Source organism: Dromaius novaehollandiae, chromosome 16 (genome assembly GCF_036370855.1).
Source record: "Dromaius novaehollandiae isolate bDroNov1 chromosome 16, bDroNov1.hap1, whole genome shotgun sequence".
Classification (NCBI taxonomy): Eukaryota; Metazoa; Chordata; class Aves; order Casuariiformes; family Dromaiidae; genus Dromaius; species Dromaius novaehollandiae.
In genome coordinates this window covers 19,145,148-19,163,578 of record NC_088113.1, presented here as the reverse complement: position 1 = coordinate 19,163,578, position 18,431 = coordinate 19,145,148, and the positions used below count along the sequence as shown (strand labels likewise).

Sequence of the window (18,431 nt, the reverse complement as noted above, 5' to 3'; positions counted from 1 at the left end):
CCTTTTCGAATTTTAACATCTACTGACAAGACAGTGAATACATTTGGTCTCTGGACATCAAGTACACTTTTAATCAATATTTTACATCAAAGAGATGTTAAATCTGTGCTACAGAGCAACAGATCAGATGTTTCAGGAACAAAACTTCAGCTATAGTAACAGGGCTTAGACTCTAGAGCAACACATTGCTGAGGTTCTTGTCAGTAGCTGTGGTGAGCTTTTACACTTAATACTATATTTACATATGCATACAAATGCTGATAATACTAAAGGACAAACAGTTTTCTAAAAGCCAAACTGCTGGACAAAGTGAAAAAGGAAGATCTGTAAAACACTAAATTTTTCTTACGTAAGCCAAGCAGCAAATATTCTAAAGCTTCTAAGTATCAAGTTTGTGTGCTTTCACAAGACATTTTTGTTAATCCTGCAAAACATGCACAAGTTTGGCTGGCTATGTGGAATATTGATAACCTGTGGCATACACCTGTTTGAACACCAACTCCTGCAGCTTTGCATTTGTTTTGAGCAATAGTATCCTATGCATAAGAGGAAGCATGCCAGGCTAATGCTATACATACAAGAAGACCTACAGTTCAAAGTAAAATTCCCTATACCATATATTAATATATATCAGCCCTCTCTCACTAAGGACATTGGCATGTGAAGAATCCTGTTTATAGATTTCTACATTTTAAATTAAAACTTTTCAATGCAAACAGATCTTGATAATGCCAGAGCTCTGTATAAATCAGGTCTGACTGTCTCTCTCAATCTTAGTTTGAAAGAAATCACATTTTTGGAATTGTCCCTTTTTTAAATACACTGAAGCAAGTTAGTTTAATAATATTAAGCAGATTACATTTATAATGTACTATTAGGATTTAGCAATGGAATGATGGCTTGCATTCCACTGGATAACCTGCAGCAGAAAACTACTTCAGATAGACCACATTTAAGCTTCACAAAAATAAAATCAGTAGCATATTTTATAGCCGCAAACATGAATTTAATAGGCATTTAATTCTACTGCCTATCAAATACCCGCTACAATTATGTAAACAGCAGAACTACTACTATTTGTCTTCTGCTTAATATGGCCATGACAGTTGATTGCAATCCCCACGGAAATAAAACCTAAGTTTTTTCAGATGACATCCTAAAATATCATTATGCACCACGAGGGATAAACTCCTGATAATCAAATCTAAATCAATTGGTGCAAGCAAATGCATGACATTTAAAGCCAGTTACTATCAATAAAGCACAGCTAAATCTATAATCACCTTTTGACTTGCTTGAGATCCAAATCTGGTAGCCTGTGAAAAGCAGCAAATACATTAAAATTTAAATTAACCACAGGTTTTATTCCTAGTAAACACACACATTTAGAAATGCTGCATGACCCCTCTCTAAGATGAATGGACCTTTGCTAGAATTTCACACTGAATGGGCAATATTCATATTAATTCATTTGGTATTCCAGATCATCCTGAGAAGCATGATTCTCAACTTACAACACAGGTAAGAAAGGCTCCCCAATCTACATCAGATCTTGGTGAGCCCACACAGACAAGTATCAAAATTTGTCTCACAAAATGCACACTTAAGTATTTTTCTTAAGAGATAACAGTTATGTTCATGAAAGATTGGAAGACTAAGAACAAAAAAAAAGTAGTTTTCACAAAAGTTATTTCATTTCTTTCCACCATCATTATCTTAAAACATGAAAAAATTTTACTTCCTCTGGTTTCAGTCTATAGGTGACACTTATGTAACTAAGTGCACAAATCTGCCAGAACACACCGAGTGGGAAGACCATGCCCTAGTTTTGTGCAGAACATCCCTCCTAGTACAACCTCCGCCTAACAAGCTTTCTAACCAACCTGAAAAATGTCACAGCTCAAGAGAAGTCAAAGAAAGAAGAGAAAAAAAGCCATCAACAATTTGTCAACTGATATTAAATTCCTGCTGAAAAATGCAGTTTGGCTTTGCTCAGCACAGACATAAATTTCTGCTTCAGAAATAATTCTTCCATTTATAAAGTCAATACAAAAATGCCAGCTGAGCTCTTCCCTGATGCTTACATCCAGCAGACAAATTTACAGAAATGCCCATCCAGAAACATGAGACATAAGTGAGGCAGAGATGTGCACTCACTGTGCCTACGTTTTATACGCCATCAGCAAAGACATACCAAAAAAGAAGTTTCGTTTGCCTTGGTGGTACTTTTAAAGATACACCTCTATTAGATTTCAGATCACATTAATAGAGTCTCCTTGAGTTTGCAAGAATTACACCAAAATATATTTTGCTTACTTACACCCTCTTTAGCAGCTGAGGCAATCTTGCTAGCTCCAGTTGTAAAACTGCTCCATCCCTTTAAAAGAAAGAGAACGCAGTACTCTGTATTGACTATTTACTATATTGACTATTATTTACTATATATTGACTCTATATTGACTATTATTCATAAAGTTCACTAATACATGTTAAATAAAGTCAAAATGCTCTGTAATACTGCTTGTCTTGTAGTCAGAACTACCCACTAGTGAGAGTAAAAGTCATAGTCTCTCACTGAACTGCAATATTGCAACAAACCCCCATTATTTGCTTGCACACACACAAGCAACAAAACGTTTCACCTATCTATCCATTCTATCTAGAGAGAAAAAATGTGAAAAAAGGCTATCCCTTTAAAGTCTCTTTGTTACTAGTCTCTCCTCAGCTTGTCCTATGCTGGAACACTGAATGATAATTATGTCACCAGTGTGTAATTGGCAGGGTGATATTTCTTGTAGTTCTTATGTTAAGTGCAGTCTGAAGGGACTCAAGACAAACCTAAATTGAAATTATCTGTTCTTTACAGAACCGGCTGGATAGTCTAGTTAGTGTGACTTTTACAGAAGCTGCTCCTTCTGATACGTAGCAGCAAAAAATAAATGTGTATATGTAAATGTACCATGTGGGAAATATGATCATGTACCGTAGAAGGAAAATTGTTTTCCTCACTAGGATGAACTATATGCGCAGGTAAGTATCACCATAATAATGTCTTAAAATTACACTGTGGTATATATTTGTGGTCACAAGAGGGCTTTTTAATCATAAGTTTCAATGAGATCATATACTGAAATAATGGTTGACAGTAACTTAGACAATACAGCATCATCTCTCCTTTGCTGTCTTGGCACATTTGCAGTACATTACGGATGTGGTTTCTAATCTTAATTCTCTGGCCCGCAATCAGTGGAAAACCTAGAAAAGATTCAGCAGAGCCATACGGGCTAAGCATCTTTCTTGTAGGACCATTTGGAATAGTATTCAATGGCTCAGGAATTCCCTTTTTCTATCACGGTCTAGTGAAGTTATGTAAAAACACAAAATGGAGTCTGCTGTGGATATTCAGATGTATTCTACTACACCACAAGAGTCAAGACTTCTGAAAGAAGTATTTAAAAGCTGTGCATCAGTAACAAAAAAAACCCCAAACCAAGAACAAAAACAAACAAAAAAAGCAGTATTTCTCATGTGCCTCCCTGCTGTGTTGGAATACAGTATTGCAAAGGGTGCCATGGATAAATGAGTCCTTTCCTTGATATCACAAGCATTTTTAAACCTTTTCTTTAATTTTACCAGGTACATTTGGAAAACAGCTAGATTTGTCACCATTAATCTGTCCCAAAAGTCTGTTCCAAAGCCTAATTACTCTAACTTAAAGATAAGTAACCACCTATAGCAATTTCCAAGCATATTACGGAAGAGACAGCTTTCTATATCCAAATCATATGCTGAGAGCCTCCAGAAAACTCTGATAGAAATCCTTAACACACATTCAAAGTGACTCTGAATACCAAATGTTGTTTTGCACTGTTACTTTGCAGCACATCACAGCAGTAAGATGCACCTGACTAGCTCTGACTTTATTCTCACTTTCCTTCAACAATGTATTTTTCAGTACCTCTACTTCAGTCGTGACAACTGTTCAGCCATATGCTGATCTCTCTTCATGTCTGGCCACAAGTACTTAGAATTCTTTCATCATTGCTCAGTACTTCTGCCATCCATATAAGCACACATATCAGCTATTTTCTACTGAACACATCTAATAGGATTAATTTCTTCACGTCATTATCAACTCAACTATTTTCATCATGTGACCACTTTTTTTTCTTTAAGTCCTGTTGAGTGTTAGATCTTAATTCATTGCTATACATCAGTTCATAGAAATAATGAGGATACCAGACATACTGCTTAACTTTCTCTCAAACTTTTCCCTTCTTGTTTTGAAGTTCTCCAGTATCTTTCTCACTCTTTGAGAATACTGCTATTACCCTACATTCACTCTGTACCTACCTGCAGTCTACAGTTTGTATTCTCCAGTTACATTCCCACAAAATGGCATAAAATAGAAGAAAACGGTACTTCAGGTCAGAGAAAGCTTAGAGTATTTCCTTACCGAGTACAGCGATGACATAGCATTATTCAAGAAGTCATCTTCCTTTTTTGGAGGAGTTACTGTGTTCCCAAACCCCACGTAGCGATTCTCTTGGCCACTACCATAAGAAAATGATAAATAGCATCTGTATTTGTATGCATTCATTAAAACTAAAAATACAAAGCATGAAAGAATGACAGTTGTTTAACAGCCTTTAAAATACACCCGGAAAAAAAAGTAGTGCCAATATCTGCATGAGCACCAAATTCCTAACGTACTTAGCACCCTTTCATAAAAATATAACACTACCAAGGGTCCACTAGTGAACCCGTGCAAATGAGTGTTCCCTATGCAAATTAACATTGTCTAAATCATTCTCTAATGGTTTAACACATTCCTCAGATCAGAAATCTGAAATAAATCTTAATGAAATGATATATGAAAACATGAGTAGGAGAGGGACAGGGAAGAAATCAGTGTTAGTACTATAAATACTCCAGTTTAACCCAATACACCAGATACACTAAAAACTTCCTAGTTTGGAGCTCACCACAGCAACACTGTGATTTACAAGCACTTTTTTCAAACACTATTCAAACGTTCCCTTTTGACAAAAATGCATTAAAAGGCATCTTCCTTCATCTTCTCCCTTATCACATATTATCAACATTTTTTTTCAACAGTAAATGAGACAACTGTTTACCTAGGCCGAGTGAATCAGGATCACAGTTATTTAGCTATAGCGTAACATCCTGGTCTACGCTATGCTGGAGGACAAGGTACACAAAAGTTAACTTCACAAGTATTAGGTTACCCTTGATAGGAGCTGACATCATCATTTAACCAGTCTTCAAAAGCTTTGTCAGACGAGGCAGTTGCGTTCTGAGATTGTCCAGCAGAACTACTGAAATGAAAGATTTAAAAGAATCAAACTGTGTAAAGCAAAAACCACTAGGTCAGCACTGCAGCTTGTCATATATCATCATAAGACAGGTGTAAAATTGATTATTTCTTTGGTCTATGAAGTAGGGAACTCTCATGTAACCACTAAAAGCCACCAGAGTATTGAATGAATACAGTAACAGTAGACCCAAATACAGACAGTGTTACTCAGACAGTTAGCCCACTGAACTTGCTGGATGATGGCCAGGCACAAAGCACTTGTTTGTCTGATTTACAATTGCTTTTTCAGTCATCTTGACTCTTAATTGCAAGGAATAACAAACAAGCATGCAAAAGAAGAAAAACAAGACTGCTGCATTCTAACTTTGATGACCTATTAGCAACTAAATCCACACGGAAAAGACTGTTACTTCCAGTTTGCGATTGATTACCAAAGAACAGCACTGTAGTTAAGGTAAGTCTGTGACACACTAAGCGTGACTGACACATGTCATTGTCTCTGCCACAGTTTTTAAGATTCAGGAAAGGCCAAGGAAGGGGCATTGATTACAGAAATTAAAGCCCTGCTACCTCAGATTCCTTAACTTCAGCAAACAAAATGCTTGTTAAAACAACACTGTAGACAAAATGAAAACAGAAGACATTCCAACATCAGAGTTTGATCCTGCTATTGTTATATCAACATGAGAAAATATGAATACATACCGATGAGCTGAAGAGAGTGACATTTTAGGCTGTGGTGGGGTCCAGTTCTTTGCAGGAGAAGTTTCAAGGGACCACTCCTTGCCTTCAGCTACAGTAGCTACCTAAAAGTGGTAGGAAAGAGATTAGAATGTCAGTGGTCCAAATTTTCATACAAATTATAAACTGATCCTGTAAAACAATTGATTTGCCAGTTCACTGCCAGTTTTAAAGTTCAATTAATTTGTTTTCACAAGAAACTGAAATTTTGTTGAATCTGAGGCTAATAATGTTGAATTGAACACTGTTTTTATTTCAGGTGGTTTTAAGCAACTTTTTTAAAAAGGCAAGTTAGGTTTGAAGAATAAAGCCTAGATTAACAAAGGGACATAGGTACTAGTCACAGAATAATGGAGGGAGAGACGGAGGTGACTGTATACCATATCACATAGTGGCAAAAGCATATAACCAGAACTAAAACATTCTCTCTGCCTCCTTCAAAGGAAGGACTTAAACAAAAACTCCATTGTTCACCATTTTTAATACTAAAAAGGCCTATGCAGTACAGAACCTAAGAATTCTTTGCCTTAATTAAGATACTCTGCTTTCAACAAGCAGTCTCTGATAGCTAGCAGCGTCTAGAAAAGCAGAGACAACACAGAAGACAAACTTCAAAGCTGTATGAGTAATCTAGTGAGCAAAAAATGCAACATCTTAACGCGTCAATGGCAGGGTCAGCATAAAAATACAGTATCTTTGTACAGTCTCGAAGCTTCTAAGTTCGAATACTTTGTCATTTCATTTTTTGAAATTCCAAACCTCCTCGAAATGGTAATGCTATGACAATAATTAATTTATTTACTGTTTTTAGTCCTGCCTGTATTTGGGCAATTAATTTGCCATTTTGTTACCACAAACAAATAAGACTTATCAGCAACCATTTTGGATAAAACTGTAGTGCTGAAATAGTAAACTGTTTACTGTAAATTAAGACAGCTCCACCGTCTAACTAGTGACAACAAATCACATCAATGAGAAAGCCACCTCAGCCAAAGGCCGAAAAGAAAGTGTCTAAAGAAAAAAAAAAACTCTTAAAATTGTTGAGAAGAGTAGCTCAGACTCACCCCTTCTGAAAATCATTGCAGAATTTTGAAGGGTTACTTCCCCCCCCCCCCCCCCAGAGTGCTTATGAAGTACTTAGAGATCTTAGAGATTTTCAAATAGAAGGGGATGAGGACACACATTGCTATGCAACTAGATTTACCTGATCTCTAAAAAGAGCTGCAGCTTTGCTGTTGTATTTCTCTTGCATTGACCAGCAGGGATCGTAGTCATCTTGAGACTCCAAGAACTCTCGAAATTTGCTGTTACCTCCAGCCTTCATTTTCTCCAGCTCAATATCCTTCCATTTGTCCATAGTTACAGAGCGTACAAAACTGAAAATTAGTTAAAAAAAATCCACAGCTTGTTATGCTATATCCTGCTATAACAGCAGGAACTGATATTATTGCAACTCATCTCAAAGACTGAGGATATGGAAATTTTAGAATCACTTTCAAAGTATAGAAGGAAAGAGCCCCATAACAAGACGGTCAAATCCTCACTGAAAAGATCTAAAATCATGCCTATATAGGCAATTAAAGAAGACGGCCAACAGAAGGCAACTGACAGAAAAAGCAGCTTTCTTCTACGAGCTCAGAAATTGACTTAACCCATCATACAAAAGAAAGCTTTTCCCAACCTTTTTTATTCTGCAGTTTTTCGTGTTCTTTATTTTGCAGTTACACTTAGGGGATCAGTAAGGATACTTCGTGTCCCTTCCTTTCCCTTACTCCATGCTTCTGCTCAGAATGACTATCAGGTACCCGACAGCTCAGCTGTCTTAAGTAGCTACACTGTAGCATCTACCATGACCTCATCCCAGGGCATTTATGACTGCAATTAACATCTCAGCTCTGTTTTGGGCTATAAATTCTTGCTGCTGCTCATTAAGCTACATTAAAAAAAAAAAAAAAGTGCCCTATCGTTAATGTTTCACTACAAGATCACAGAAAAAAAAAAATGAAACATCATCCTCAGCAAGGCTCTCTAAAACTTGTATCTTGATTGATTTCTGTCTTTTTGTCCCTAAATCATTACCCTTCATCACATCTTCCTTTGTCTCAGTACTTTATATTTTCTTTCATACAACACATGGAATAGTTCAAACTTATTTCTTATGCAGTTTTAACTCGCTAAGGAACTTCAAATCACCCCTTAAAAAGCAAAGCACATACTTCTGAATTGCCTCCTTGCTTTGATGATCTCCCTCCTGGACTTTCTTTCCCTCTCTCATTTGAGTAACTGTCCCATGTTCTGCCCCTATTATAGACCGCAGAGTCTCTGGAACACATAATAGTTCTTATTCCATAATTTCCTGGCTCAGTTGAGTATGTTTCTTGGAAAAAATAAGAGCTATCATTTATATTATCAAAAAAAAAAAAAAAAAAACTCTAGAACTGAATAGAACTGTTTTATACACAGGCACACACTACAGAAATACATTGTAATCATACTATGACTGTTTTGGCTCAAATCTTAAATTGCTCTAGTACTACTAATTTCAATCGATAAGATTATACAAGGGTTTTTTTTAAAAACAAAACAAAAACAGTTTACAAATGAAGGAGGACTAAACTAGAGCAGTGTTTTCCAGATTCTGCAGTACAATTCTCAGTATGAAGGCAGAGGTGTTACTTTCTGAACTAAGAACAATACAGCTACACCAAATGCAGCACATGCCCAAATAATCACAGAGAGTACCCAGAGAGTAAAATATGCTTTGGAGAGAAGCATGAAGCAAAACTGCCTGTGAAACGCTGAAATTGGGACATTCTGTATCTCTTCAAAACAATAGATTCTGTTCACAGCCACAGTGTATCCCAAGGTAACCCAGCGCAGTGTCTGTCTGCAAGGCTGACCTGAGGTGAACTCCCAAGCCTCGATGTTTTCCTGAGCACTCAAGACAGATCCAAATTCCATAGGTCACACTCACCCACTGGGGGTTAAACGCACCACATTCAAAACAGACCTGTGAGAGGAAAAACAATTATCTCTAACATTCAAGCATTACTTATCTATGTACAGCTTTCAAAGTACAACTCATAAAGTCAAATCATCAAGATATTGCATGCAGAAAATAAATTCAGAATAGAGAATTCTTAGTATTCAAAAAACATCTTCCCTGAGAGCCCAAGCTTCCTTTAAGTATTTATTTATAGTTCATGGAAAGAAATACTCATTAACCTGCCTGATTCAGATTATTTTACTGAACCAGGCACCAAAAACCAGTAAGGAAATACAGACAAGCGAATTGCAATTAATCAGCAAAGAAGTCATCTTGATTTCATTTTCAGATTGTTTTGAAGGAGGAAGAAATAACCAAACAGACTTCCTGAACATACAACTTCTAATTTTGGAACATGTATTCAGTCGTACTACAGTTTGGCAGTAAACTACAAAGATGATAGCAAATCGAAATGGAGTTTTTCTTAAAAATCTTCACTGCTCAAACAGGGTTGCAAATAATTTTTGGGGGTGTCCACAGATATCAATGTACTGATATAAATTAAAATGAACTTGTCTGTGGGCTATCACATTTAAGGTGAAGTATAAACAAACTTCTTTAAATAGATCATTTTATACTAAGCTATGCCCAAGACATCACTTGTTCAACAAACTGTTAGGGCTTACAGCATTACTACAATTTCTGGAAGACCTGTGACAAATAGGCAACCATGCATTATAACACAAACATGAATAAAAGTTACTAAAACTAACACAAATGTGAGATATCCAAATTTATATGTTACCATTAGTTAGCTATACCAGTGCTATAAACAGATTAGCTCTGGTGGACAGTAACATATGTCTGGAGTTGGCAAAAAGGAAATTCGGTGCTACAAAACTAATTTAAACAAGAAATTTCTCACGTTGTTCTCATCTTGTGCTCTGACTTCCTTAAGAACTTTCCTTGTCCTTGGACTTGCCATGGTTCTACAAAGGGAGGAAGAAGAAAACACAAAACTAAATCATTTTATAGGATTTGATACTGATAATATGCTCAGTACTATATAAGGATGATCTCTACAAAGAAGCGTTTACAATCTAAACCACTGAATCACAATCAACTGCAGGAAAAACTCTTACCACAACCTTATTTTTCCATTTGCTTTGTACATTTTGACACATAGTCCTACCTCACGCATTGGCGAGATATAATTAAGTCATACATAAAAAAGCAGAGAGAAGCTAAACATGGAGATTCTTTTGTGCTGTTTGAGGTATCAGAACAGACACTTACTGATGCTGCTTCCCAACCCATCTGCTATCTTCGCTGAAATAGCTTTACAATCCTTTGTGATTCCATGGATCATACGTACACAACTGAATAGACCTAACCAAAGAATAGCAGAGATTCTTACACTTCAAGTGCTGAACAGCCTGCTAGACATGCACTCTATTAGAAGATACAAAAAAAAAAAAAAAAAAAAAGTTTTTCTGGAAGTGCTGAGTTTCCTTGTCAATTAAATTCCAAGAAAATAGCAAAACTTATTGGGACCTATTACACAAAACAGAATTCAAATTCCGACAAAGTCATGTCTGGTTGGCAGACCATATCATCTTATTCTCACTTTTACAAAGCATGAAACATAGCAGGAGAGAACAATGTCAAGCTACAGATAAAATTCACATTAAGAAAACAATGTGATTCACTCATAGTACATATCCTGGGAAAAACTGAAGGACATAAAACATTCATGATCAAAAAAATACAGCATTTAGCATGCAGCACAAGACTGCAAATTAGATTAAAAACAATGAATTCCAGTTTCCAGCTAATTTGGTAATACAGTATTTAAATGAGCTTTAAATATCATCAGTTTTTCCTTTTCACTTATAGACAGCCCTTTGACTTCTACTCCAGAAAAGGGACTTCTAAGGATGCAGTAAAAAAACAGAGATGTCAGCAGGCTGACTAGAAACAGCACAGACTAAATGTAGCCTTCATAAAACTGAAGGCAGAAACACCTTCACTTTCATAAAAGTCTTTGACACTTATTCCCTTTGCTGTTTGAGTAAACAGTTTTAAGTCCTTAAGTTATCAATAGGATTAACAATCATGCAATACTTCTAGAAGGTAAATGATTAGGTGTTACATACAATCATCATCATCTGGTAAGAGATGGCAGGAGAACACATCTTAAATAGAAAAGGAAGTCTATTTTAAAAAAGAAAAACCTACAGGTATGTAAATTCTAACTTTACATTTGTACAAAAGTGACAATATCAATTTATTAGATGTCTCTAATCCAAAACAGCTTTCCTATGAACTTATGGCCACAGCACACAGTGGCACAACAAAACAGCGCAAATGTTATATGGATCGCCAGCTAAACCAACATCACTCAGAAAGAAATAAGCTCAAAATTGCAGTTAAATATTATTACCGTTCAAAAAAAAATTTTTTTTGTGGCAGAACTCACTACCTTTTATCTAAAGCATACATTCCTTTGTTGACAAGCATTTAATTCTGTGTAGTTTAAGGGACAATATTTTCTTGTTAAACTTCCCACTAAAGATTAGAATATGCCATCTTTTAATCTTAATTAATTTGTATTCAACAAAAACAGATTAGCTGTGAAAAAGTATGTGTTTTAGACTGAAAATATTACTAGGTTAATGCTGTAACCAATGCTTAATGAATAAAATTTTCCAGTCATTCCATATAAAATTAAAACTTAACAGGATTTTTTTTAAAATCAATAATCAGATGGAAATTGTTTCACTTCTATGAAAGTGAAAAAAGCATGGCAAGCAATCCCTTGTTTAATGAAATACACTTTTTCCAACAACATTCCAATAACAACTTTTAATTGTATATAGCTTACTCATACGCATATGAAGAAGACGACAGCACTACATATAAAATGTGTTTGCTCATATTCTAAACACAAACCACAAGAAAACACACTTGCACAAATCAAAGTCCAGGCCTTTGATTCTACTTTGTGTCACTGGAAAGATAAGGGAAAATCTCCCTCCTGACTCAGAGCAGAAATTAAGCAAATAACTTGACAACTTAACCAGTTAGTAGACAATACACTTTGGGCCTCCCTCTTTGCCATTTTTGTTAGACTCTCTCTGTTACCTCCCCTTTCACAAGGCTGTAGTTTGATAATGACTTAGAACTCTTGAAGTATACCACAGGGTCCCTCTTTGGCTGGCCATTTGTTCTCCTTATTGCTCTTCTTTTTTAAAGCACTATTATAATTTTTTCCTCCATCTCCTCAGGTTGTTAAAGCAGGTTTTCGTTTGGAATAATGAATTCGTATTCATTATACATGAATACAGCTGATTACACTGTAAAGTCCTCACAGGCTCAATGGCAAACGATCGTTACTAGAGCTGAACAGGAAAGCTTTTTTCCCCATTCCAGTTCAGCATAAGCCAAGATTTTTCAATACGTCTGGGGGCAGAAAGAGATACCCATCCTTCTACAGCCAATACCCAGACCATTTGAGAGTTTACAAAGAGTATGAATTTGGAATCTTTGACTCAAAGCTGACAGAACAGGCAATTACATTTGAAGTCTCATTAAATGCCATCAGTAGCTGCAGCTATTGTCTGCTCAGAGCTACGTATTGTCCCTCAGCAAGAAAGCTTATTAACAACTTTAGTAATCTTCCCACCAGAAGACAGCTGAACAACTTCCAATAATAGATTTCATTTTAACAAACTGGCTTTTTTAGATGAAAAGCTTTCATCAAATGACCTTTGGCCAACTATAATCTGAGTGTATGCCCTATTCCAGAAGGGCCAACTAAACCACTTAGTGTTTCTGAGGAGAAGGCAGAGCTCCAGCCACATTGCTTCATCCAAGAAAAAGAGCAGGAAACCAAGGCCAGCAGCTTCCCACCTTTCTCTCCGCTCCTCCACCATCCCCCCTGTGACAAATCGTTTGGAAATGAAGGGGCGGAGGGGAGGAGGCGGGTCAAGCTCTAAGCACTGTAACAGCAGATCAGCAGTTCTGACTTCTCTAGCAATAAGTCAAGGTGACTAGTTTATTTTCAACTGCATTTGGCCACAAAATCATAAATGATCAAATTATCACATTTTATCATCCATCAGCTGAGCCATGGTAACTGACTGGGCACGTAACCCCTGCTGCATCTTAGATCATGGGCAGTGAAGACTGAAAACAACTGTGCTTGGACACCTTAAGTAAGTAAGTTGGTGTTTTGGTCCAGTGTAAGTGGACATGAGCAGTGAAGAGAATGTATAGTTTGGGAATAAGTTTTCTTTGAGAAGCCTAAGCACTCTGGGCTGAGGGTTCCAAGCAGGTTCAGACAGATCAGTATTGCACTTTCCTCTCCCAGCCAAATAATCTGCTTCTACAGTAAAAAATACACATGCACCATATGAATTTCTACATTATGAATCTTTAGCTTGCTAAAAGCAAATAAATAAGGCAGATGTAGCACTATGTATTTTAAGTTTAAATAAACTATAAGAGGACTCTGATGTAGCACCAAATTCATACAGCTGACCTGTGAAGAGTTTTGCAGGTCAATATATGAAGATTAGCTGTGCAAAATGATCTGCATGACTTCATGTGCCAGAAGTACTCCTATGGGTCTCACCAATGCAAAAAGCCTTTTTAAGCCTTGTGATTTGCAGAAAAGTTTTGAACAAAACACTGACATCCATCTGCACGGAACAGGCATTATTCACTTTGAAATATATTTCAACTTTTTGAAGAACATTGCATTCAATCCACTTTTAAAGCCTAGAGCTTTTCCATACTAAGCACAGCCAACTTACCAAAAACTTCACCAAGGACGAGGGGCTGGCAACCTTCTTCCAGAAAAGCCGTGAGCCAAGACGCCCCACTCTCAGATCGGTCCCGGAGGAGGGTTTCAGAACATGGCCAGACTCACCGGGAACACATCAGCTTCTCCTTTCTGGGGGGGAAAAAAAGAGAGAAAGACAGAAATATGAAAATAGAATGAGGGGGAAAGATGCTGCGAACACCAGGCAGGGCAAAACCGGCCCCGGTTGCTCTCCCTGCCCCCATGCCACCTGGCACTCCCCCCCCCCGCACCCCGCCTCCCTTTACGGGAGTTTCCTTCCCAAAAACCTCTTTACGGGAGTTTCCTTCCCAAAAACGCGAGCCGGGGGGGGTTAGGCCCGCGCCCCCCGGCAGGGCCGAGCCGAGCCGAGGTCCCGCTGGCGCAGGCCGCCCCCTCCCCGGCGGCCGCCGGCAGAGCCGCCCGCGCCCCTCGCTGAGGTGGAGGGAGGCGCCACCGCCTCCAGGCGGGCAGAGCCCCCCCGGGAGCCGGGGCCGGAGGGGACGCGGGGAGGCAGCGCCGGGGCTGAGGGCGGAGGAAGATTTCCCCCCCCCCGCGCCCCAACAGGTGCGAAGCGACCGGGCCGCGGCCCGCTAACGCACCGGCCTCGGCGGCAGTCCTGACGCGGCGGCGACGCCGGCTCCCGGTCCCGCCCGGCTCCTCACGGCGCAGCCGCTGCCCCCGCCATGGCCGGCGACGTTGCAGGGCCGCGAGGCATTATGGGTGCCGCCATTAACCCGCTGCCGCCCGGAGGCCTGACGGGATGGGCCGCGCCGGGCGGGCAGCGGCAGTGGCGGAGAGGAGGGCGGAGAGGTGCGGGGGGAGGCGGCGGGAAGGGGATGGCGGCGGCGGGGGGCCGTGTGGCGCGGCCGCGGGGCTCTGAGGCGGCAGGGGAGGCCGCGGGGAAGCTGACCTGCCCCGTTATCTCTCGGCCCCGTAGGAGCTGCGGCCTGTGGCGGCAGAGGCAGGAGCAGGGGGACGCGGGCGCACGGTGGCAGAGGGAGAGAAAATCCCCCCGGGTGAGAGCTGCAGAGGCAGGTTGGTACGCGCAGCCCGGCCCCGGGGGGGCTTTGCCAGAGGAGAGGACAGCGCGGCCCCTCCGAGCAGCCAGGCCCCCAAACCGGGACCCTGGCCTGAAACGGAGGGGATTTAGGCCCCACGACGGGGGTTCTTCATGCGGGGCCTGTCCGGGGGGTGTCTGAGCTGGTCGTCGCCCCTCTCCACCAGCGTGCAAGCTGGAGCTGAGTTTTAAGGAAAGCTGAGAAACGCCCTGTTGCTGTACTGTGGTCCTGGGGTTGAAGAGGGGCAAAAAATATCACGAGGCTTGTGGTAAGAATCATGACACACAAAAAGGGGGAGAAAAAGCAAAAACTTGCTTCTTAGAAAACAACCGTGGGAATCATTTTTGTGCGAAAGTTGTATCTGGGTGTTTTAAACAAAACATGCTGTTGAAACCGTAATTAAACTGCTGCTGGTTCAAGACTTTTTATTTCCAAAGCCTGCTTTTGGTAAATGAAATCTTTAAGAATGTTAAATTATCAAACGTTAAGGGAGGAAAAATGGGTCCATTGCAAACCAAGCAAAACTGAACAAAGCTGTATTCACTCATTCAGTTCGGTGCTAAACAGAAAAACTGATGCTTGATGCTTTAGCACTAGACTTCTCTGAGCAGATGTTCCTTATAAAACTGAATTATATCAAATTATGGGGCTGAGCACTGTAAGTCATCTTTACACATTTAGTCTGCAAGCTGTTTCTGCGAACTCTCAGGCTAGGCACCTGAGATTGCTTAAATGATGTTAGGTTGCAAGACCAGGCTCTTGGAGGGATTGGTCTATGGGGAACAGTGTGAAACCGTAAACCTCATTTTGCTTGATATCAGAGGATGATTTCCATTAATTGCTATCCAACAGTACTCTCTAAAGGTGAAGGTATATTAGATGATATGAAAAGAGCATGTGGAACTGCTTTGTAATGGTTGGAGCCAAATGTCAGGAGAGCACATTTATACTATCTCTAATTTCTTTTTAATCATCAACTGTAGATGCTTCAGAGCAATCCTTTAACATTTACACGTGAATCCCACAGAGAATGTGCTGTTCATTTTCAGCACAACTTCTATTCTGGCCTTCATACTTAATAAGTAGGCTATTATCTTACTATCAGTGCATGGGAGATTAACGGTAATGAGAATTGCTTCTGTTAATGGTAGCTACATACCTAACCCCCTTACATCAACAAGAAGATAATGGGTCCTTAAATGTGCGTACAGTCAAAGGAGAGAGGGAGGGGTATAAAACATAAAGCACACTCTACTTACACAATTTGTTCTTCCAGTTAAGGGCAAAGTGGTCTCTTCTGATAAGCACCGTTATTTTCTGGCAAACAGGAACTAATGGGCAATGAGGTTCCCATTATACAGACACTGTATTATAGGATCTAATGAGAATATTAATCTTAGTTTTTCTGTAATTGGTACAGAGTCCAGTGATTGGTGTCAGTGTTGATTCTGCAGCGTGTCTGATAGGGCTCACATTGCACATTCAATACTTCGTGCTCACAGCCTCAGGGGAGCACTGTTGTGCAACATTTTTCATCTGTTGTGATGGAGGACTGAGATACTAATGCCTTTTGTATTCTTACTTAATTTACCAAATGTGAATGTTCACACTCTGCCTGGGCAGCAAGTTCTGGCAGTTTGTTTTTTCTGAGATCAAAATTGCTACTACTAAAAAAAAGCCCACTAAATGAATGTCTTATCTACCACTGAAGCTATCATTTCTGTCCTTCTCAGAAACATAAACAGTGCTTCTATTTTCACTATGGTAATAATACTGCAATTTGCCCTACGTTTGGATTCATCTTCAACCATGGAAAGAAATACTTACCCACATGAATAAAGGTTATAAGATCAGACTATCTGGTTCACAGCAGGAATGAAAGGAAGCTGTAAGCATTTGCCTTTCTTAGTGAGCAAATAAATGCATGGCATTCCCTGGCAAGTCCAGTTTGCTCTGTTCCTGGAATTTGGGACGGGTGCATAGCTCTCTTCCCATCTCTGCAATGTGTGCACATATCTATTATACGCTAGGAAGAGAACACTTCATGTGCCAACAAGAAGCATTTGGAAAGACATCCTGCATTGTATTCTCCACTTCTTCCCTTTTGTTAGTTACCAAATTGGTTCTATCTTGAAACTAAATTATAAATATTTTTAGCGTATCGTTATAATTGTTATGCCTAATTTCAAACTTGTAAGAAATGTGACAGTAAGGAACAAACTATAGGGTGGAATAATAAACGCAGTCTTTTTCAGCTGTTTTTCACAATGAGATTTTTCAGATAGAAGTAATTTTACATAGCTACAAAGGGTTAATACTTGTGCTGTCTCAAAAACGTGAAGGGTGGTCTGATTTGAGAGCATAGAGTCCAACTCGATGTCGAGTCCAACTCAACAAAGATTTCATAAATATGTGCATCTAATTGCAATGAGGAAGACTAATCACAGGGGAAAGCCTATTAATTTAACCTACCTAGCTCAGAATTTTGCTTCTAAGTTAATGTTTTTTAATGATCTTTTCAAAACTTCTCAAAAAAGCCTCTGAAAGAAGAATTCAACGAAAGAGCATTGGTTTTTCACTTTTTTTTCCTCTTTTACAGATTTCCCGAACTCTTTCTAATCTATTAATAAAACTTGATTTCAGCCATTAAATATTGTGGTCCCTGATATAAACAAAGTAGCACTACCAGACATTTTAAATTCCACAAAAGAATGTGAAAAATTCTAGAATTGATGATGACATCAGCTATGTGGATGGGAGAGAATCATAAACCTTAAAATACTAAAGAAAAAAGAACAACAACAAAGTCCTATTTTGACTTATTTATAAAGACCTACATGGGATGAATACAGTACTAGTCGCACTTCTCATGGACTGAGAAGCTATAGATTTTTATTGCCTTCTTCCCTGACAGCACACCTGAGATTAGCAAGTACATCAGAGTAATGTGCAGGATGTCACAACACTTAAAGTGAGGGGGAGCAAAAAGAAACGTAGATACGCTTGTTAGATAAATCTGTTTAATAAATCTGAAGAGCGAGTGGAAAGGAATAGACCTGCTTGCATTGTAAATGCCACCATTCAAGTTGTACATTGCCATTATTTATGACTTATGAAGCTTTAACTGTGTGAATAATAAAAAAATACTGAACTCAGCCCTTTTAGCTTTATGAGTAGGCTCATTAGTTGATGTGAATGTGATAACACCTTTTACTTGTAGGGTTTTTTGGTTCTTCTGTATGTTGCATGCTCTGAATAGCATGCTGTGAACTGTAAGCAGGTTTTCATCCATGCAACGAAAGACTTGGTCACATTTTAACCTAACGGGTTTCAGAACTCCAAGTGGCATCAGGGGAATGTCTTATATTTTTAAATTTCTACGGGATCACATACGTACTAAAATTATGTCACATAAAAAATAATAGAAAAATAAAACTTGAAATGTTTTCTGCCATAGGATGA

General features: G+C 39.0%; 1 protein-coding gene and 1 long non-coding RNA gene across 4 annotated transcripts in view; one reads left to right on the top strand and one right to left on the bottom strand.

Annotated features, from left to right (window-relative positions):
• Positions 1-14,642, bottom strand: part of ARFGAP1 (ADP ribosylation factor GTPase activating protein 1) — a 25,648-nt gene extending 11,006 nt beyond the window's left edge. For 2 of the 3 annotated variants that reach the window (XM_026092857.2, XM_026092860.2), the window contains exons 1-10: positions 14,511-14,642; positions 13,883-14,022; positions 9,991-10,054; positions 8,980-9,089; positions 7,284-7,455; positions 6,044-6,144; positions 5,250-5,339; positions 4,457-4,553; positions 2,321-2,377; positions 1,284-1,316 (exon numbers count right to left, since the gene is read on the bottom strand). In XM_026092857.2, coding sequence (XP_025948642.2) covers positions 1,284-1,316; positions 2,321-2,377; positions 4,457-4,553; positions 5,250-5,339; positions 6,044-6,144; positions 7,284-7,455; positions 8,980-9,089; positions 9,991-10,050 — 720 coding nt within the window. In that variant the 5' untranslated portion in view covers positions 10,051-10,054; positions 13,883-14,022; positions 14,511-14,642. The remainder of the gene's footprint in view (positions 1-1,283; positions 1,317-2,320; positions 2,378-4,456; positions 4,554-5,249; positions 5,340-6,043; positions 6,145-7,283; positions 7,456-8,979; positions 9,090-9,990; positions 10,055-13,882; positions 14,023-14,510) is intronic. The other variant, XM_026092859.2, reaches the window with a different exon arrangement.
• Positions 14,598-18,431, top strand: LOC112979012 (uncharacterized). The gene is made up of 3 exons (XR_003258071.2): positions 14,598-14,721; positions 14,849-14,946; positions 17,569-18,431. It is a non-coding gene; the product is annotated as an uncharacterized LOC112979012 (long non-coding RNA).